The 19,885-nt window shown below is 61.9% G+C and overlaps 1 protein-coding gene across 2 annotated transcripts; it reads right to left on the bottom strand.

The window, feature by feature from the left end:
• Nucleotides 1-564: 564 nt before the first annotated feature.
• Nucleotides 565-15,759, bottom strand: PLXNA3 (plexin A3). Of its 2 annotated transcripts, XM_008250284.4 has the most exons (33): nucleotides 15,601-15,759; nucleotides 13,298-13,920; nucleotides 12,488-13,027; nucleotides 11,921-12,103; nucleotides 10,471-10,599; nucleotides 10,298-10,398; nucleotides 9,870-9,993; nucleotides 9,632-9,788; nucleotides 9,441-9,540; nucleotides 9,150-9,264; nucleotides 8,859-9,059; nucleotides 8,593-8,689; nucleotides 8,297-8,487; nucleotides 8,075-8,220; nucleotides 7,887-8,007; nucleotides 7,662-7,798; nucleotides 7,386-7,556; nucleotides 7,160-7,253; nucleotides 6,840-7,079; nucleotides 6,616-6,759; nucleotides 6,302-6,536; nucleotides 6,061-6,203; nucleotides 5,724-5,980; nucleotides 5,553-5,619; nucleotides 5,309-5,455; nucleotides 5,070-5,229; nucleotides 4,801-4,904; nucleotides 4,501-4,597; nucleotides 4,053-4,243; nucleotides 3,666-3,835; nucleotides 3,018-3,230; nucleotides 2,768-2,918; nucleotides 565-1,563 (listed from the first exon to the last, which is right to left on the bottom strand). In XM_008250284.4, exons 2-33 carry the CDS (start codon nucleotides 13,892-13,894, stop codon nucleotides 1,468-1,470), a joined length of 5,619 nt encoding a protein of 1,872 aa, XP_008248506.1. In that variant the 5' UTR covers nucleotides 13,895-13,920; nucleotides 15,601-15,759; the 3' UTR covers nucleotides 565-1,467. The 2 variants fall into 2 exon arrangements, with proteins under 2 accessions (XP_008248506.1, NP_001164851.1); NM_001171380.1 differs by lacking the exon at nucleotides 15,601-15,759 and having other exon boundaries at nucleotides 1,468-1,563; nucleotides 13,298-13,894.
• Between the last annotated feature and the right edge of the window lie 4,126 nt (nucleotides 15,760-19,885).

Raw genomic sequence — 19,885 nt, 5'->3', positions numbered from 1 at the left:
AGGCAGAGCCGCCAGTGTTTGCTGATGGTCCAGGCACGCTCCTGCCCTTGCTCACGTTTTTTTTTTTTTTTTTTTTTTTTTTTTTTTTTTTAATATTTATTTATTTATTTATTTGAAAGGCAGTTATACAGAGATAGATCTGTGCACTGGTTAACTCCCCAGATGGCCAAGGCTGGGCAGGTCCAAAGCCAAGAGTGCAACTCCATTCGAGTCTCCCACGTGGGCGCGGGGGCCCCAGCTACAGAGAGGGAGACAGAGAGGTCTTCCATCTGCTGGTTCACTCCCCAAATGGCTGCTACGGCCAGGGCTGTGCCAATCCAAAGCCAGAAGCCAGGAGCTTCTTCCAGGTCTCCCACATGGGAGCAGGGGCCAAGGACCTGGGCCATCTTCCACTGCCTTCCCAGGCCATAGCAGAGAGCTGGACTGGAAGAGGAGCAGCCGGGACTCGAACTGGCGACCACATAGGATGCCAGCGCCACAGGTGGCTCAGCCCACTACATTGCTCACATTCTCAGCAAGCAAGAGCTCCACCCACATGCCCCAAAGACAAAGCCACACATGAACTCTGTTTTCCCACCATTTAATTAGGAAAGAACATTATGTGAACAAAGAAAAACTCATGCAACAAAAGAGGGGAGAACTGGGGACCACAGAGAGGGCCGGGTTGCTCAGAGGAGGCAGAAGACACACAGCAGTAAGGCACTGCCGCCTCAGCCCCTCGGGGCGGGCACGGCCAGGGCAGTGGGGCTGAGAGGTGCAGGGCGAATGCAGACAACACTGAGGACATTTGGCAGCAGGGCCAGGAAGAGGACGGGTCTGGAGCCCCGGGCCCGGGCCAGGCCCCAGCACAAGGCTGGTTATAGCCGTGCTGGTGCTCAGAGGGAACAGGGCCCCGGGAGAGGGAAAGGTCTGGCCCCCGAGACGCTGGGACGGCCACGCTGTGGCCCAGGGTGGCACAGCCAGAGTCGGAGGGCAGCTTCAGATCCGTCAGCACTGAGGCCCTGCTTGGGACAGGGTGAGGTGCTGGACCCTGGGCCGAGGCTAGCACTGTCACAAAGGAGCCAGCACAACTCCAGGGCAGAAGGTAAGTGAGGTTGGCAACATCCCATGGGGGCACATTCATACAGAGGGAGACAGTGAGGGCGAATTCAATGCAATAAATAGGCGGTCGGGGTATAAATAGCAAGGGGGAGGGGCTGGCCCAAGACCTCGGGTGCAAGGGCTGGAGGGTGGGGGTATTGCTGCTGCTGGATGGGGGCGCTGGTCCTGTCACCCCGTCCTCCCGCAGGGCCCAAAGCAAGGCACTAACGAAGGGGGCCCAGCTGTGCCGGGGGCACCTTGCCCCGGCGCCCGCCCCCAGAACACCTGACACGGGGCGCAGCCCAGGACCCGCGCTGGGAGCAGCCACTCCGCGTGCCAGAGGACAGCCCCAGAGGGACAAGCCCCTCGCCGCCGGATCTGCAGCTCTTAGCTGTCACTGGACACGAGGCTGATGATGTGCTCCAGCTTGTGGCGCAGCCTGTGCTTCCGACAGGACGCGTCTCGGTCCAGAGCGGTGAGGATCTGTTGGGGGGAGGAGAGGTCCCTGGGGCTGGGCTGTCCGGGCTGCCCGGCCCAGCCCACTGCACCCTCACACAGCACGGGGTTCAAGTGTGTTCTCTTCCCTCCGTGAAACCCACCGGCTTTCCTGGATACCAGCCCCCTCCAAGGACAGCTTCCTTCTGTCCACAGCCGGGGCACAGCCCGTTCCAAGCGCGCCCAGGGCTCACTGTCCCCACTGCGCTTTCCCAGTCCCTCCTGACCCACAATGCCCCATGCAGCCTCTCCACGACCTCGTGGCCAGACTCAGGGAGCTGTGCTGTGGCGACGGCATCTTCCTCCGCTGGCAGAGCCCGCCACCCCTCCTCTCGGACCCGTGAGGATCGCAGGATGCCAGGAGGTGCTGTTGGGTTCCCTCCCACCTGTCCCGGCTGCCCCTGCTTCCCTCTGCCCACGGAGCATCCCACGGGCCCAGGGCTCAGCGCTCAGGCCGCCTCTCCCTCAGCACCCACCACGGCCTCCCGTCTTGAGCCCAGCCAGGCTCAGGGCTTTCACGGCCATCTATGGGCTCACAAATGTGTGTCTGTGGCCCCACCCATTCCCCACCCTGCATAGCCCGTGTGCAGCCACCTGCCTGCCACCTCCCATCACGTGGCTGTAGCCTGGAAGCTGGGTGCTACCACCCCAAGTCCAGGTAGTCTGCCGTGATGCCACTTCTTCCACCCGTGCTCATGGGGCTCGAGCTTTCCCCGGGGCTGTCCCACTTCCCAGGGAAGGCCTGCATGCTCTGACGAAACCCTGAGATCTGCCCTGACCCGCCATGGGTCTGTCCCCCTCCCCGTCCTCTCCCAGTGGCTAAGGTGAAAAACCCCAAAGTCGCCCTGGCTCCTTGCTTCCTCCTCTGGCTCACGGGCAATCCCTCAGCTAAAAATACATCCTGAAGTTCATACTTAATCATAAACCTCATGAGCCCTACCGATGTCCGCCCCCTCCCCTTCTCCCTGGCGCCATGCACCTGCAGTTCCACCTGACACCCCAGCCCAGCAGGAACTGGGACTCTGGCCCCTTAACAGAGTTCCCGGTAGGAACTCTGTACTCCAGCCACTGGCTTCATGCCTGGGTCCCTCAAATGCTAGCCCCAGCACCTGGTCAGGAGATGGGCTCCAGGTCCCCACTGTCCCTTCCATCACCCCCACCAAGCAACGGGGCCTGAAGGGGCAGCACATACCTCCTGGCGATACTTGGTGACATAGAAGTAGAGTTCGCTTAGTGCGCTTAGGACATTGAAGTCACTGGCATGGAGGCGGGATTGCTCCACCAGATAGGCATCCATGTCCTGGTCACTGATGGACGCCATCTTTGAAATGTCTCGGTAATACCTGTTGGGACCCTGAGTCAGTCCCTCAGGCACACGTCACGAGAGCCAAGTGCCTGCCTTTGTCCCCTCACCCGCGGCTCCGCCTCCTCTCAGGGCCCACCTCTCCACCCAGCTCTTGTAGTTGGGGATGTCCTTGGCGTAGAGCAACTTGTTGGAGGGGGAGTCCTTGCCCAGGCGATGCTCGGACGTGGAGCAGGAGTCCATGAAGGTCTGGGCCACCACCGACAGGCAGGCGTCCGTGATGCTGCTCTTATGAATGTCGAACACGAACTGCGGGTTCTTGATCACGTTCACCCAGAAGCGCAGGGGCAGGCTGCATGGGGGGACACATGTGCGTGGCTCCCAAGATGCTCCTGGGAGCCCCTCCCCTCCCCTCCCTATCTTCTTCCTGTCTGGCTGGCTCACGTCATGCTCAGGAAAACAGTCTGTTCTTTAAGTTTTTGCTGGACTGCAGGCAGAAATAAGAGTACAGGCCTGTCATACTCTTAGCAGGTGCTGGTCTCCCCTGCAGCTGCCACCGCCACTGCCAGGGCCAAAGCCGCCAGGCACCTCTGCCCTGCGCAGGGCCGCAGCAGGCATGTGGCCACGTCTCAGTGCTGCTGCCCTCATGACCAGCACCTCGCCTGCTCCAGTGTCCGGCAGAGTCTGCCTTCCTGGCCAAGCCACACTGTCTTTTCCTGACGGTCACCCTGCCCCACAAGACCCGGGTCTTGGCTAAGCCACAGCTCCTTCTAGCACAGGGTAGTACCAGTTGCTCTTCCAGGTGTGGCGCACGTCAGGGTCACTGATCTGGCGCTGGTCAGCCTGCTCATCCAGGAAGTCAAACATGTACTTGATGGCCAGGGGCAGGGCTGAGCCCCGGTGGGCCGTGCTGAACACTGTCTCGAAGAGGTCGTCCACGAACTTCTGCAGCGTGCCCTGTGGGAAGACGGCCAAGGCAGCACAGAGAGGCTCGGCAAAGAGCGGGGCTGCCCTGCAAGGGCCAGTGTGTCTGAGGCAGACCTGGCCTTGACCTTAAGCTGGGAATTCCTGCAGCAATGGCCTTCAGAAAGGCCCACTGGCTCCCAAGCACCCAGGGCCAGGGCCAGCCTAAAAATCTACGGAGGCCCAGGTGCTACGGGGACACACACCCTACCTTGGTGGCCAGCAGCCGCGTCAGATAGATCTCCGAGACCATCTTGCTGCCACGGTCCCCTTCCCGGTGGTCAGCGTGGTCATGGTTCTTCACCAGGTGCCACAGCTTGGTGCCCGTCTCCTGGTCAGGTGTGATCATGGGTGCCCGCGAGCGGAGGCTGTCAGGGCTGCTGGCCGTGCGGAGCAAGCTCTCTGGGGCGCAGGAAAGGCTGAGGTCACCAGGGCCACGAGGGGTTGCCCAGCCTCTTCCCCATCCTCTCCCAGGAGCCACCGCCTGCTCTCGCTGCCCACCCTACTTCTAGACCCGGCCCGAGGAGACACCTGCCGAGGGCACGGTGCAGGAGGCTTCCAGAGCTGAGCCACGTACCTACATGGGGGAGCCCCAGGGTGCCTTATGCAGCCTGTGGGGGCACAGGGCCAGCAGAGGCCTCTGCGCTGGGGACACCTACCATAGCGGCTGAGGGAGCGGGTAAAGGTGAAGGAGTTGGCCATGTTGTAAGCAGACACTTGTTTGGGCACCAGTGCTACCAAGGAACCATCTGTCACCTGGAGGCCCCAGAGAGAGAGAGAAGGAACAGTGCAGGAAGCCCAGATTCCCAAGGGCCACCCCCAACCCAGAGTTTTCAGTGTGCATGTGGGTACCACTGGAGGCCCCACGAGAAGGGCCTGGACATGAGGAACAAGGACTGGGACAGCCAGAGCCCCTGGCTTCTGGGTGCTCCTGGGTGAATGGGCGTCTAGCCCCTCACCTGGTAGTGGGCCAGGGAGTTGACCCTCTTCCAGTCACACTCGATCTTGGTAGTGACGTCTTCATCCTGGAGAATGATGCGGGCCATGCGGCCCTGGCGCCACTCTGCAGGCCACAGACAGTCCTTGAGCTCATGCCCGGCACCCCCCCCTCGGCCCCTCGAGACCCTCAGCCCATTCTTCTTTGAGGACCGGGCTCAGGTGGGGAGCAGCACAGATGGCAAGCCGCCCTGGAGGCTGTGGGCAGCAGGGCAGGAGGAGGAGGCCTCACCCAGGTCCATGTCCTCCGCTTTAGGGCGCTGGGAGTACGGGATGCCTTTGTACACGGTGTCCAGCAGCTTGTCTTTGGCCTGGGTAATGCTGTCGCAATTGAGAACCTTCACTGGGACCTGGGCGCTACCCTCGCTCTCCGGGCACACACAGTGCAGCGTCTAGAGGTGGAGGGGCACAGCAGAGTTGGTTCAGGGCGAGCGCCTTCCCCACGGCCATGCCTCTTGGCCCCAGGCTCACCAGCGTCTTGTAGTCGATCTGCTGGCGGATGAGCTTGTCCTCGCTCAAGGAGTAGCGCGCCTCGCCCGTGATGGCGTCGATGGGGCCCTTCTCCATCTGCTGCTTGATGGCGCAGTAGAGCAGGAAGAGCGGCTCCCCGGCACACTCCTGCAGCCAGGTCGGGGGCATGGCTTGCTGCCGCGCCTCGCGGCCGGGTGTCCCCTGACGTCCCCTCCCTTACTGCCCGCCCACCCGCCAAGCGCACCTTCAGAAACTTATGCAGCAGGAACGTGAACCAGTTAGTAAGCATCTTCTCAGCTACCGACTCGGTCCTAGGGCAGGACACGGGTCCTCAGGCCGAGCCTAGAAGAGGCGGGGCTCGGCCGAGGGGTGGGGCCGTGCAGGGCAGAGCCTCACAGGGCTGCAGAGTACGCACCTGCGCAGCAGCAGCTTTGGGTGGTTCTTGCTCTCCAGGTTTTTCTCTATGAGGTCGGCGAGCAGTTGCTTGAGCAGCCCCGTGGCATAATCGAGGCGGCTCTGCAGGGCCACCATGGTGAGTGAGGCCACAGTGCCACGGTCGCGCATCGAGAAGCTGCTCTGGGCCTCCAGTGTATGGATGAAGGTGAGCACGAAGGCGCGGCTGTGCAGCAGCTGCCCAAAGAGGCGCAGGGCCTTCTCGACATTGGGGGGGGTCTGTGGGGAGCAGCGCGGGTCTCAGAAGGTGGGACAGGCCCCGGGGGGAGTGGGCAGTGGGCAGGCCAGGAGGGACTCACATCCAGCTCCTTGAGCACGGGGTGGGCCTCGATGCCGGGGAAGAGCACACGCACAGCATAGGTCCTGTAGTCCAGGAAAGGGATCTGCACCCCGTCCATGTGGTTGGTCAGTTCGTTGATATCAGTCTGCAGCTCTGCAAAAGCTGGGGACAGGCGGAGAGGTGAGCTGAGCAAGACAAAGGAGGCCCCCGGCCCCATGCCCTGCCCTGCGCTCTACTCCCCTCCCCCCAATCCCAGGCACCTTCCTTGCATTCCAGGGCCACACGGGACTCCAGGTTGTCCATCTGCAGCTGTAGCCGCTTGAGTGTGCGGTCTGCATCCTGAGTCTTGCGCTTGTAGGCAACCAGCACTGCGGTGATGGCCAGCAGCAAGAACCCGCCCCCTGCTGCCAGCCCCACCATGGCAGGCAGGGTCAGCGCCCGCTCGGCCGTGATGTGCAGCGTGCCCAGCCAGAACTCCAGGCCGCCCACCAGCACCTGCGGAGACAGGCCTGGGGTGAGCCCTACCCCATGCCCACTTTCAGTTGCCCTGGAGGCTGGCCCATCGCCCACCTACCATGACAGGCTGCCGGCCAGTCTGGCTGGGCGAATCGCACAGCAACTGCGTGTCCGAGACTGTGAGCGCACACGGCTGGCCTCCAATCAGCACCGTGTAGTTGAGGCGGGAGCTGCCGGCTGCTGCAGGGATCAGGTTCTTGCCCTGGGGGTGGGAGCGCAGCTCAGTCTGGGGCTCCACCTCCCCGCCTCTCCCCTCCCCTGCGGACCTCACTCCACTGGCACCTTCAGCACCACGTGGGAGCCAGGCTTGACATCCAGGACGCCGGAGGGCCCCAGGGGCTCGAAGCTGGGGTCTGGGTAGTAGGTGAAGGATGAGCGGTTGAGGGAGCGGGCTGTCTGCACGTGGTCCAGCAGGAAGCCAAATTCATCAGGGTGCTCGCCTTGGGCCCGCGGCTGGGGCCGCCCAAGGAAGATGCCGGGGGCCTTACACAGCATGGCAGTGTCATTGATCACCTGGCATGTCTGTGGGGACAAGAATGGGCAGCCCAGCACAGGAAGCCATGGGCAGCAGGGTCAGGTGGGGGAGGGCGGCTGGTACTCACATTGGTGGTCTCAATGCCACGGTACTTGGCCCGCACCCGGGGCTCCTGGACTGTGAGCAGGTGAGTGCCACTCACAGTGATGGCGGTGCTCCCACTGGGGACAAGGGAAGGGTCCTCAGGCTCTCTCCCCCACCGCCCCTCCCACCCCTCCCCGACCCTGGAGCGGCCCCTTCCCCCAGAGGTGACTGGCAGGTACTGTGCGTCAGCAGGCTCAAAGGCAGCTCACTTGATGATGCTCCAGGTGGGCTCCAGGCGAGTGACGGTGGGATCCTGGGTGTAGGTGTAGATGACTCCAGGGCTGGAGATGTTGGCACGGTCAATGGCGAGCGTGATGGGGGCCTGGCTGGGGCCCTGAGTGGAGCCGGGGGAGATACACACGATCGCCTCAGCGTCTCTCCTATGTGGGCAAGCGTAGCGCTTGGAGCACGTGGCCCCCTGGGCTGCCCTGGCCCCGCAGCCACCCACCCAGTGCACAGCCTGAGGCTGGGGGGCCCCGAGCCACCTCACAAACTGGCACTCGCCGTCTCTCACGGTCACCGTGACTCTGCTGCCGGCGTTCAGAGAGCTGCCAGAGATGGTGAGGCGTGTGCCCCCCGAAGCCGGGCCCCGACTGGGGCTCACACGGTCAAACGTCGGGGTCTGGGGGAGAAGCAGTCACGAGGGGTGAGAGGGGCCAGCCTGCTGCTGGGGAGAGGGGGCAGGGAGGGCTGGGGGACAGGCCACGCACCACAAAGCTGTAAAGCTGCTCCGATTGGGTGCGGAAGTCAGCAGAACAGTCGCCGACGCACAGCTCAGCAGGCCCTGGCGGCGGGCTGGGCACCAGCGACTCCTCCATCTCACACACAATCCTGGAGGTGAGAGGCGGTCACGGCCAGCCGGTCCCAAGGGACCCGCCGCCCATGTGGCCACACTCACCTCTCGGCACTGACGTACTCGGTGGGGATGGAGTTGCAACGGACACCTGCCACCCGCAGGCCCACCTCCCGGGAGGCCAGGCCCAGGTTCTCGCCCACGATGGTGACCCGGGTGCCTCCTTCCTTGGGCCCCATGAGCGGGTGGATCTGCACAAGAAGATGGCAGGCGAGGGTCAGTTCACGCTCCTGGGTGCCCTGTGGGTGGGCAGGGCCGGGGGCTGACCTGGGCAATGCGGGGGTGGCTGCACCGGGCACCCTTCTGGCTCGGGTGCATCCAGTTGGTCTTGGGAGCCGGGCAGTGGGCTCGCAGTTGGCACCTGTGTTCCGAGATGCACCAGCCACAGTTGAAGCGGGGGTCGGCCTTGAGGCAGAGGCCGCAGCTGGCCCGCTGGGCCCAGCACTTATACAAGAGGGCTGCAGACAGAGGGGACATCGCTGACGGAGGCGGCGAGGTACTGGTGCTGCACGCCTGCCCCGTGAGGCAGACTGCTCAGCCCCCCCGCTGATCCTCATGCTCACCTCGGAAGCTGGGAGGCTTGTCAATGGGGAAATCGCCATCCCAGACCACGGAGAAATCCAGCTCAGTGTCACCATACTCATCACCTTCATAGGAGTACTGTGAAACAGGGCCCCATGACCTCAGCTAGATGAGCAGCCCTCGCCCCGAGATGTGTGCCCATCACCGCATCTCCCAGCCTCAGGCCGCCCCAACAGGCTTGTAGACCAGCGCCCTCCCCTCGCCCGGCCTGCTCGCCACGCCGCGCCAGGGGCGGCACAGGCCTCACCGAGGCGTTCTGGCACTGCACACTGCTGCTGTTGAAGCGCACGGCGGGCACCCGCTGCTGCCGCCCCTGCACCCGCAGCACACACTCGTAGTTCTTCTGGCCTGACTGCGGCTGCGGCAGGTTCTTGGCCCGCAGGGTGAGAGGCTGCATGACGCCGACTGGGATCAGGAGGTCCCCGCTGGGCAGGAGCTCAGGGCAGCCCTGGGTGGGGGGGAGCACCTGTCAGCTGCAAACGAGGAGACCAAATGCCGAAAGGCCAGGGGCCAGCCCGCACAGAGCCCAGCGCCTCACCTCCGGGCTGTGGACCCTGCCCTCCTGGAAGGAGCACTCGTGGGGGTGGCTGGTACACACGTGGCGGTACTTACACCAGTGGCAGGGGTAAGCACTGCCAACGCAGGACATGCACCTGGCGGAAGGTAGAGCCTTCAGCGCTGCCCTTCCCACCCCTCCGAGAACCCACACAACAAGGCCACCTGCACCGCCCACCAGGGGATGTGGGGACACCGGCCCAGGGCTGAGGAAGGCCACCCGGCCAGCTCTGCTGTCTCACAGTCCCCTGTGTCCCGTGGGGTAAGTACTCACGACTGCAGGACACTGCAGTTGTAGAAGACAAAGTCAGCCCCGGCAAACCTCACGCCAGTCTCCTTGGAGAGCAGCTGCAGCCGCACGGTGCGTGTGGCCCCTGTGACAAGCCCAGGGAGGCCTTGAAGCAGCCGGCGGCAGGGAGCACCCCTCCACGAGACCCCCTCCCACTCCAAACTCAGCCCACTGACCATGCCCCCTGGTAAGCGCCTGGAGCTCCTGGAGAGAGGGCGAGGCGCAGCGCAGCTCGCCGGAGGGCAGCAGGACAGCTTCACTCTCCGCCACCTCCTCGAAGGCGCAGCTCACGCCCGCGCTGAGGTCTGGCACGTTGCGCATGGCTACAGTCAGCTGGGGGAGGCAGAGGGTTCAGGGCAAGGCGTACCCCCGGCAGAGCTCACGCGGGCCCCGGCACACCTCCATGCCACTTACCTGCACCCCAGCTGATGTCACCGACACGTTGTTGGGCCGCACGCGCACCTGGACGCACTTGCTCAGCTCCTCCGCAAAGCCACGTGGGGCTGAGGCACCCGGACAGGCCCCTTCCCGGCAGCACCTGGTGGGGTCAAGCCAGAGCTGTCCCAGCACTGCCGCAGAGGGAAAGAGCAGGGGATGGCCTGCCCAGCTGACGATGCCAGGCAACAGCGTGCCTCAGCCTCATCCCCTGGGGTCCGAGTGACGTCGCTCGGGGTGGAGGTTCCGCTCATTAGCTGGAGAAAGCAGAGCAGGGCCGGAGAGGGGAGGCTGCCAGGGCGCGGCTGGGGAGAAGTGGGCACGACACATGGGACCGGCTCCTGCCTGGCGGGCCCACTCCTCCTGGATCCCTGCAGCTCCACGGAGCCTGCGCCTGCTGTCCTCACCTGTGCTGCAGCACACACCAGCCGCAGTGTGGGTCTCCTGAGCCCAGGCAGGCCTCACAGCTCAGGTACTGCTCACAGGTCTCCACCGGGAGCTGGCTCACCTGGGGACAGCCACACGTCAGCACCCGGCGCACGCCCGCCCCCTCACCCACCGCCACCCACCGCGGGCCCACCTGCTTCTCACTCAGGAGGTAGATATGCCGGTGGTCAGGGCTGAAGAGCAGGTCCCGCAGGATGGGGCTGCCGTCCACCACGGGGACCGTCTCATACAGGTGGGCATCCTGGGAGCTGTCGACCCGCACCTGAGCCACAAGAGCAGCCTGAGGCCACTGCAGCTGCCTGCGCCCAGGCCACCCTCCTCCCGAGCTAGGGCCTTCCTAGCCGCGGACAGAGCTGAAGTCAGGGCCTGGTCAGGCTCAGCACGGGACTGCGGAGGCCAGGGGAAGGAGGGTGCAACGAAACTGCTCCCAGGAGGCGGAGACAGCGTGACTCATGCTGCTTAAAGCCTGGGGCACGGGGGAGCAGGGGTGACAGTGGATGACGGACTATGGGGCTTTTAAGAACAATGAAAATGCCCTGGAATGAGACACTGGTAATGCTTATACAGCACTGACTTTGGCGCTGTCCATGGCTGGGTGGCTGGACTGTAGGGAATGTGAGTGACAGCTTTTGCAAATGAAAGTTCCAGAAGCAGAGCACCCCGAGCACAGCATCTTCCTGCAGAAACCCTCCCCAGGGATCGCACCACATTTGCCAAGACAGCCCTCGCCCTGACGGCTGTCCCTTCAGCACGTGTGAGCTCCCAAGAGCCCATCCCGCCTTCATGGCCGGCCAGCCCCAGCCCCAGAGCGGACAGCTACGGTCCCGTCTCACTGCCCATGGGCAGAAGCACAGTCCCAGTGCCTGTGAGGGAAAGACGGATGTGGCTGAGGCTGGAGGGATGGGATGGAGTTAGCAGGGAGAGCGCTAGAGGCGAGTGGGGCCTGTGGCTGGCAGGCTAAGGAGCAGGGTGGCTGCAGGCCCAGCATGCTGGGCTGTGTCTGCATCTGCTCCCTCATCCTTCCAAATGAGGACCAAGCGACGGCAGTTCAGCCCCAGCCCCTGCTGTCATGGCAGAGGGCCCGTAGGAGGTCGGTATCTAGTCCCGGGCCACAGTGGGGGCTGGCAGCGGCAAGCGGTTGAGGGGCTATCCGAAGAGCAGGGGAGGTGGCCCTTGCCCCATCCTCCATGCCCTGTGCAGGGGGCTCCCAGGCCTTGTCCGCATGCTCTGCCCCTCACCCCTTGTCCCATATCTCAAGAGCCTGGCCCCATTGCCTGTTCTAGTCCCGGCTGCTCCACTTCTGATCCAGCTCTCTGCTGTGGCCTGGGAAACCAGTGGAGGCTGGCCCAAGTCCTTGGGCCCCTGCACCCACGTGGGAGACCCGGAAGAAGCTCCCAGCTCCTGGCTTCGGATCAGCACAGCTCTGGCCGTGGCGGCCATTTGGGGAGTGAACCAGCAGATGGAAGATCTTTCTCTCTGTTTCTCCCTCTTGCTGTCTGTAACTCTACCTCTCAAATTTTAAAAAAATGAATCTTTAAAAGAGACTGGCCCTAGCCCCACACAAGAAGGGATCCCGGACCCACCTTTTTCAGACTGCCGCTGCGTGTGCCAACAAACACCACGGAGTGCTGGTGGTAGGTGTAGGCAGCCACGCTGGCCATGCCGTCGGTGCTGTCGGCCAGCAGGGGCAGCCCCTCGATCACGTGCAGGCCGCCCAGGGGCTGGTTCAGCACCAGCCCACAGAAGTTGCCGTTGATCTGCATGGGCTGGTGAGACAGAGGACAGCGACTATGCCCCACATGCCACCCTGACAGAGGCCGGCGGAGCCCACATTCCACCACGGAGCAAGGTCTGGGACCCACAGGCCTGACAGCTCGCCCCGGGACCCCGTGGGACACTGGCAGCTGAGTGGGGGAGAGCAGGGAGAGGCACAGCCTGGGCCTGGTCGGTGGGGACAGGCTGGGAGGCTGTCACCAACAGGAGCGGCCAAGAGGGAGAGCCGGGGGAGGTGGCAGTCGACAAACAGCGCGCCGGGTAGAGACAGACAGGGAGAAGAGGGGAGGGCAGACAGAGCACGGGAGAGCTCCAACAAGGAGGCCAGGGCTCGGGGTGAAGCTGCCAGTCGCGGCACAGCAGGGCCGGGCGCTCACCGTGTTGATGCAGGGCATCTCCTTGTTCAGCAGCCAGGGCAGGGCCAGCGTGCCCTCCCCACGGTAGCACGACTGGATGCGGCGCCGGATGTGGGCGTTGATGTTGCTGAGGGTGAAGAGGCAGAGGATGGTCTGCCGCGGCGGGCTGGCCCGGTTCTTCTGGCCCTGAGAGAAGATGGTGAAGAGCACGTCCTCGTCGGCCGGCACGCCCAGGGCCTGGGCCAGCAGCGGGCCGGGCTTGGCCAGGTGGGCGCTCTGTACCAAGCGGTACTCCACGCCGTGCCAGGAACAGCCGATGGGGAACTCCACGTACGAGTAGAACTCGGAGTCGCCGGCGCACATGCGCACTATCTTGGACGTGAAGAATTTCTCGCCGGCTGTGTCCAGCAGCGTCTGCTGGGTATCCAGCTGCAACGTCAGGAAGTACACGAAGGAGGCACTCACAAAGCCGTAGACGTAGTAGATGTCAAAGGCAGGGTACAAGGACAGCGTGTCTGAGGGAATCTTGATCTGCGAGGAGACAAACTCGTCCTGGTATACCTGGGGACCAAACGGAAGGGACAGCGTGGGGTGACGCCCTGGGCCCACTCCGCTCTCCTCGGGCACTCAGATGGCGCCACCAGCCCAGGCCACAGGGGCATCCGAGGGCAGGGTGACTGGCCTCTGTCCTCCCACCCTCAGCCGCTCTTGCACACGGCAGTGACAGTAAGGGGCCAAGCCTCTGGGAGCAGGGCTCGCCTCCGAGGGGAAGGAAGGAGGGGAGGGGCGGGGCCCGGCGCATGGCAGGGCAGAGATGCCTGGCTCACCCACCAGGCTGAACATGTCGGCGCTGTCCTCGTTGCTGATGAGCTTGCGGGAGCTCAGCGTGGGGAAGTACTCAGACTTGCCGTCAACCGCGGTGCCCACGAACAGCTTGCTGGGCCCCTGGTCCTGCTCCACGATGACGCCAGCCATGGAGTCGGGCTCCTGCGCGCCTGACAGGTAGTGCTCCTTGCGGTGGTGCGGCTCCCCCAGCTTAAAGAGGTCGTCGAGGCGCAGGAACTGGCAGATGCCCTGCCACACGCTGCCGCAGGCCACCAGGCGGCGGGCCGCATAGTCGATGAGCAGCAGCTTGTTCACGTTGTCTGCAGGTGCCAGGCGGTGGGCACACACGCGCATGCTGGGAGGTGGGTAGCAGTGAGCGTTGTCCTCCACGGGCCCGGTGACATGGGCCCGCAGCTCAGTGAGGTTGGAGGCCAGCTTGAAGACTCGGTTCACAGCACCCACGAACACCTCCCCAGTCACTCGGTGCACGGCCAGGTGAGTGAGCGTGGTGTCTGTCACCACAAAGGCACGGAAGGACCTGGTGCTGCCCACAGCCCTGCCCACCGTGAGGAAGAACAGCAGGAGGACGCAGGCAGTGGGCATGGCCGGCAGTTGCACCCGGGACAGGCCTGAGGAGAGAATGGCAATGGAGGCGCAGGGCCCGGGCCCAAGCTGCTAGCCCTCCTCCTGGGGACACGCGGCCCAGGGCTGAGCTCCGTGCCTCAGAGAGCCAGAGCCCCAGATGGTGACAGCGGCTGGGAGAGGAGGGGCCTCCACCAGGGCACATGAGTGAGCAGCAGGCGCAAGCAGGCCTGGGGGCCATCAATCATCCCCCACCCAGGGCTACTGGGCCACACCCAAGGGGGGGCAGCGGAGGCAGACGCATGGGAGCTTCTCCTGGAACTCAGATCCCCAGCACCACCTCCCACAGCTCAGGGTGGCCTGCTGCCCAGAAGAGCAACGATGGGGAAGCCCAGGCCACAGAGATACCCGGCAATCACAACCAGGCGGGAAGGGAGGGGGTGGGGGCTGCACTGGCCCCCAGAAGCCCTGCACAGGAGTCTGGGAAATCAAGACCTCAGGCTGAACCCACAGCCACCACATCTCCCGCTCCCGGCCGCAGCTGCCTCCTGGCCCCGAGGGCCTCAGCTGGCTGTCCAGGAGCCTTCTGTCTGGGCTGCCCGCTGCAACACAAAGCCGAGTGGCGCCTGCCCCCACAGCCATGCGCTGAGACAGACGTAAGTCAAGCTTCGCTCAGGCACAGTCAGGCTGATGCCCAGGCAGTCCTGTGCAGCTCTCCTCCGAGATTCAGAGGTTAGCTGGCGAAGGGAAGGTAGAAGGAGTCCCAGGAGCCTTGTGGAAGGGAGTAACACCCCCCAATAGAATCAAGGCCTTGGAGAGATGGGGTGGGGACCACAGGGACAGTGCAGGGACTGGCACTTCGCCCCCAGGCCACACCCAGCCAGTCCCAGGCTGCAAAGACAGCAAAGCAGTGTCGTGGCAGCCAGCAGGGCAGGCTCAGTGCCGATCTCTCGGCGCCTAAACCCCAAGGGAGACAGAAGGTTCTCAGCTTGGGAGGGTGCAAGGAATCAAACCAAGGGAGCACAAAAGAGAGAAAGGGGGGGAAAATGCATTTGTTAGAACAAGGGGCAGGCCCAGCTTGAAACTGCAAAGTTTCAGCTTGGATTGATCATCTCTGGGGCTCTTTTGTCAGGCCTGCCTCCTGGAGCCGTAATGCAACAGCCGGAGAAGAAAGGAAGGCGAAGGAGGAGGCTGCTTGCACCCTACCCTCACCTCCTCCGCATCCCCACAGCAAGATAAGCCTGACAACAGGCTAGGCTCAGGACAGGAGGGAGAGCTAGAGCCCAAGACAACCCCCTGCAACCCCACCCCCCAACCTAGTTAAGTGCTAACCTCGGGCATCACAGGCACACCCAGCCCCTCTGCTACGGGCCCTGCCAGTGGTGAGCTCCAGATGAGGCCAGCCCCTGCACAGCGATGCTCACAGAGAGATGCTGCCGGCCAAGCACCCAAAGCTCCCCACCGTGCTCCCGGCCAGGGTTAACCCTCAGCAGACCGTGGGGACCTCAATGGATTGGGGTGCCACAAAGGGTCCTGTTAGACCAAGAGTGGGCTCTTGCTGGCCATCCCTACCTGCGCAGGACGGCAGAGGGTCAAACAGACCCGCGCCAGAGGGACAAGAACAGGGTCTAACCCCGGCAAGCCCGACCTGAATCCCCGGACTGCCCAAGCCCTGAGACCCCCAGCGGGTTCCCCCCGTACGGGCAGGGGGCACGGAGGCCACTTACCTGTCCCTCCGCCGCCGCTGGCTTCGGGTGGCCGCCCGCTGGCCACGTGGACGCGCCCCTGAGCCCCACACTGGCCCCGCTGGCGCGCCCCCGCTACCTCGCCTCGCGCCCAGCGCCTGGCGCCCTGCGCGCGCCGCCGCCACCGCCCACACACTGGGCCGGCCCGCGCCAGCCGGGGCCTTTTAAGTCCGGACCGTACCACCGCGCTGGGCGGGGGCGCCCGAGTGGCAGCAGGCATGGGCGTTCCTTCCCGGGGCTAAGGGGCCCGGCACGCAGCGCCGGCCCCCAAAAGGCCGCGGGGGATCCCTACCCAAGGACCCGATTCCCTTCGCTTAATTGCCGTGTCCTCGTTACGAGCCTCTCAAGCCCCCCAGCTCCCCGCCCTCTGCCTTGGGCGACCCTGGAACCCGCGCGCGCCCGCGCCACACCCCCCTCGGGCCTGGGGCGCGCGGCCGCCCCGCCCCGTCCAGGCGATCGGAGGTGTGCCTGGGGCCACCTGCTGCCCCTGCGTGGCCTCCTTGTCCTGACCGCCCAGGTGCGTGGCAGCGGAAGCCTCCCTTTCGGTTCCAAGCTCATCCCTTCCCCCAGTTGGCCACCACGACCCGGTATCGCGGGCTTTCATTGCCTTGGTTTCTTTCTCCTCTTCTTTTTAAACAATCTTATGGAGATACAGCTTGGCTATCACATGTCACCCATTGTAAATGTACAATTCAATAGGAGTCATGGGCAACTATGGCCAGTATCTAATACCAGAACATTTCTGTCATCCCCCAAAGAAACCCGGTACCTGTTAACCTCCACTCGCATTGCCCCTTAACCCAGCTCCTGGCAACCACCCATGTACTTTCTGGCTATGTGCTTCTCAGTTCTGGCCATCTGAAATAAATGCAATCATGCAATGTGTTTGTGTCTTCTTTCACTTAGTATAGGTTCACCCATGTTGTACCCATGTTCACCCATGGATCAAGACTTCATTTCTGGAGCCAGTGCTGTAGCACAGCGAGTTAAAGCCCTGGCCTGCAGCGCCAGCATCCTATATGGGCACCGGCTTTGGATCCAGCTCTCTGCTGTGGTCTGGGAAAGCAGTAGAAGATGGCCCAAGTACTTGGGCCCCTGCACTCACGTGGGAGACCCGGAAGAAGCTCCTGGCTCCTGGCTTCAGATCGGCTCAGCTCTGGCCATTGCAGCCATTTGGGGAGTGAACTAGTGGATGGAATTCTCTCTCTCTCTCTCTCTCTCTCTGCCTCTGCCTCTCTGTAGCTCTGCCTTTCAAAAATAAATAAATAAATAAAAATGTTAAAAAAGACTTCATTTCTTTGTTATGCATGGGTTTGGCATGGTGGCACAGTGGGTTAAGCCACCACTTGTGGTGCTTGCGATGCCTGCAATCCACATTGGACCACCGTTTCCAGTCCCAGCTCTCTGCTACCGATTCAACATTCCTGCTAATTCATCTGGATAGGCAGCAAATGACGGCCCAAGTCCCTGGGACCCTGCCACCCACATGTGAGACCCCAGTGGAGTTCCTGGCTCCTGGCTTTGGCTTGGCCCAGCCCTGGCCATTACAACCATCTGTGGAGTGAACCAGTACATGGAAAATCTCTTTGTGTGCCTTTTGAATAATTAAATAATGTCTTTACCAAAAAATTCCATGCATGCATAGACCACATTTTATTTATCCAATGGGCATATATTCTGGTAGTTTACACCTTGTGCCCACCAGTAGTGTATGAGGGTTCTAGTTTCTCCACATACTCTCTAATACTCTTTCAAATAAATAAAAAAGTATTTATTTATTTGAAAGACAGAGTTACAGAGAGAGAGGTCTTCCATCCACTGATTCACTCCCCAGATGGCTGCAATGGCCGGAGCTGTGCCGATCCAAAGCCAGGAGCCAGGAGCCAGGAGCTTCTTCTGGGTCTCCCATGTGGGTGCAGGGGTCCAGGGACTTGGGCCATCTTCTACTGCTTTCCCAGGACATAGCAGAGAGTTGAAGTAGAGCAGCCGGGTCTTGAACCGGTACCCATATGGGATGTAGGCACTGCAGGCGGCAGCTTTACCCACTACATCACAGCACCGACCCCCCCCCCATACTTCTTAATGTTTAGTATTTTTATTATTATTACAATGTTCATACCCCTGGGACAAGGGTTACCTCATTACCTCATTGCAGTTCTGCTTCCCATTTCTTTGTTGACTAATGATGTTGACCACCTTTTCATAGCATTAGCGGCCATTTCTATGTCCTCTTTAGAGAAATGTCTAACTCCTTCGCCTATTTTTCACTGGAATTTTCTGTTGTTGAAATAGAGAAGTCTTACATATTCTGAGTATTCATCCTTTGTTAGGTATGATGTACTTTACTATATATATGATTTTCTCTCATTTTGTGAATTCCCTTTTCACTTTTTTTTAAAGATTTATTTATTTATTTGAAAGTCAGTTACACAGAGGAGAGGCCGAGAGAGGTCCTCCATCCGCTGGTTCACTCCCCAGATGACTGCAATGGCTGGGTCTGAGCCAGGCTGAAGCCAGGAGCCCAGAACTCCATCCAGGTCTCCCACGTGGGTGCAGGGGCCCAAGTACTTGGACCATCCTCCACTGCTTTCCCAGGTGCATTATCAAGGAGCTGGATCAGAAGTGGAGCAGGCGAGACTTGACCCAGCGCTCTAAAAGATGCTGGCAAATCAGGTGGCAGCTTAACCCACTGCACCACGTCCACAATCCCACCTACTTGTGCTTTTGTTGTCTGATAAATCATTGCTTAATCCCAGAGCACAACAATGTACACATGTCTACACCTAAACTCTTTATGGTATTAAGCCTTAAACGTAGGTCTCTGATCCATTTGGACCTATTTTCTACATATGTGAGGCTGTGGTCCAAGCTTATTCTTTTGCATGTGGATCTCTAGTTGTCCTAGAGAGACTGTTGGTTCTCAGTTAAGCGGTCTGGGCTTTCTCCTGGAAAACCATTGACTTCAGACGTCTGCGTTTGTTTCGGAGTTCTCACTTCTGTCCCAGTGATCCTTACACCACACCACACGGTCTTGATCACTGTAGCTTTACCTCAAGTGTTGAAACTAGGAAGTATGAAGCCAGAAGCTTCTTCTGGGTCTCCCACATGGGTCCAAGTATTTGGGCCATCTTTCACTGCCTTCCCAGGCCATAAGCAGGTGGCTGGAATGGAAGTGGAGCAGCCGGGACTCGAACTGCCACTTCACATGAGATGCCACTGTCACACACAGCACCTTAACCCCCTGCACATCAGTCCCAGCTCATTTGCTATGCAAACTTTTGTGGATGAAACATTAAAACTCTACATTAAAGGTTAGTGCCAGAGATACCATGTGCGCCGCCTCAGCTCAGCACCCGTCCCTGGGATTCCAAGCCTGGGCGGGGACTCAGTAGGGAGGCCGGATGCAGCCTGGTCATCAGGGGCTTGTTTCCAGAAGCAGCAGGGCTGACGCTGGCTCCTTCAGAGACCACCCGCCAATGCGCAGGCCGCTGTCGGTGGCTTCTCAAAGGCAGGAAGGCGTTGGCATGAAGGAACGGGGACCCCTACGAGGCTCCTGGGACCCGCTAAAGGCCTGGCCTCCCCTACCTCTTCTCTCTTCCAAGTAACCCCAGACGGCCCCACCTCCAGCACAGGGCCAGGAACCTGAGACAGGGCCCAGCTGCCAGCCAGGCCTCCCCGGCCACGGCTGAATGGGACTCGGGGCTTCTGCCCAAGCAATGTCCACTGCCCACCCCTGCAATTCTGCACACTGGCTAGGGACGTGGGTCCAGACCGAGAGCTGAGGGCTTCCCCGCGGCTCACAGGCTGCCCCTCCTCTCTGCCTGACCACAGATGAGGGGAGGACGGCTTGCAGCAGCGAGCTGTCAGCTCACCTTCCTCAGCCCCCTCAGCCACGCCTCCCTGCCTCAGCTTACTCAAAACTTGGCAGAGGGAGGGGCCACAGCTTCTGGCCCTGGGGTCACAGAACACACCCCTCAAGCTGCTTCCTGCCCCTGGGCCGCACCTGCTCTGGACAGTGTGAGCAGGGCAGGCAGGCACGGCATCCAAGCAGCGGAGACCACCACTCCCCCTCCCGCCCTGCCAAGCACACGGTTTCTCCCTGGACGTGTACAAGCCATCCACCCCGAGAGACCGGAAGCAGGCCAGGGTGGCCGAGGCCCGGGGGAGCGGGGTGGGGGGGAGGTGACACTGCACGGTGCCCGGTGACGAAGTGCTGGGCTTACAGGTAGGTTTCACCGCGGGAGAGGAAGATGCCGCACAAACACAC

Source organism: Oryctolagus cuniculus, chromosome X (genome assembly GCF_964237555.1).
Source record: "Oryctolagus cuniculus chromosome X, mOryCun1.1, whole genome shotgun sequence".
Classification (NCBI taxonomy): Eukaryota; Metazoa; Chordata; class Mammalia; order Lagomorpha; family Leporidae; genus Oryctolagus; species Oryctolagus cuniculus.
This window is presented reverse-complemented; position numbering and strand designations above follow the sequence as displayed.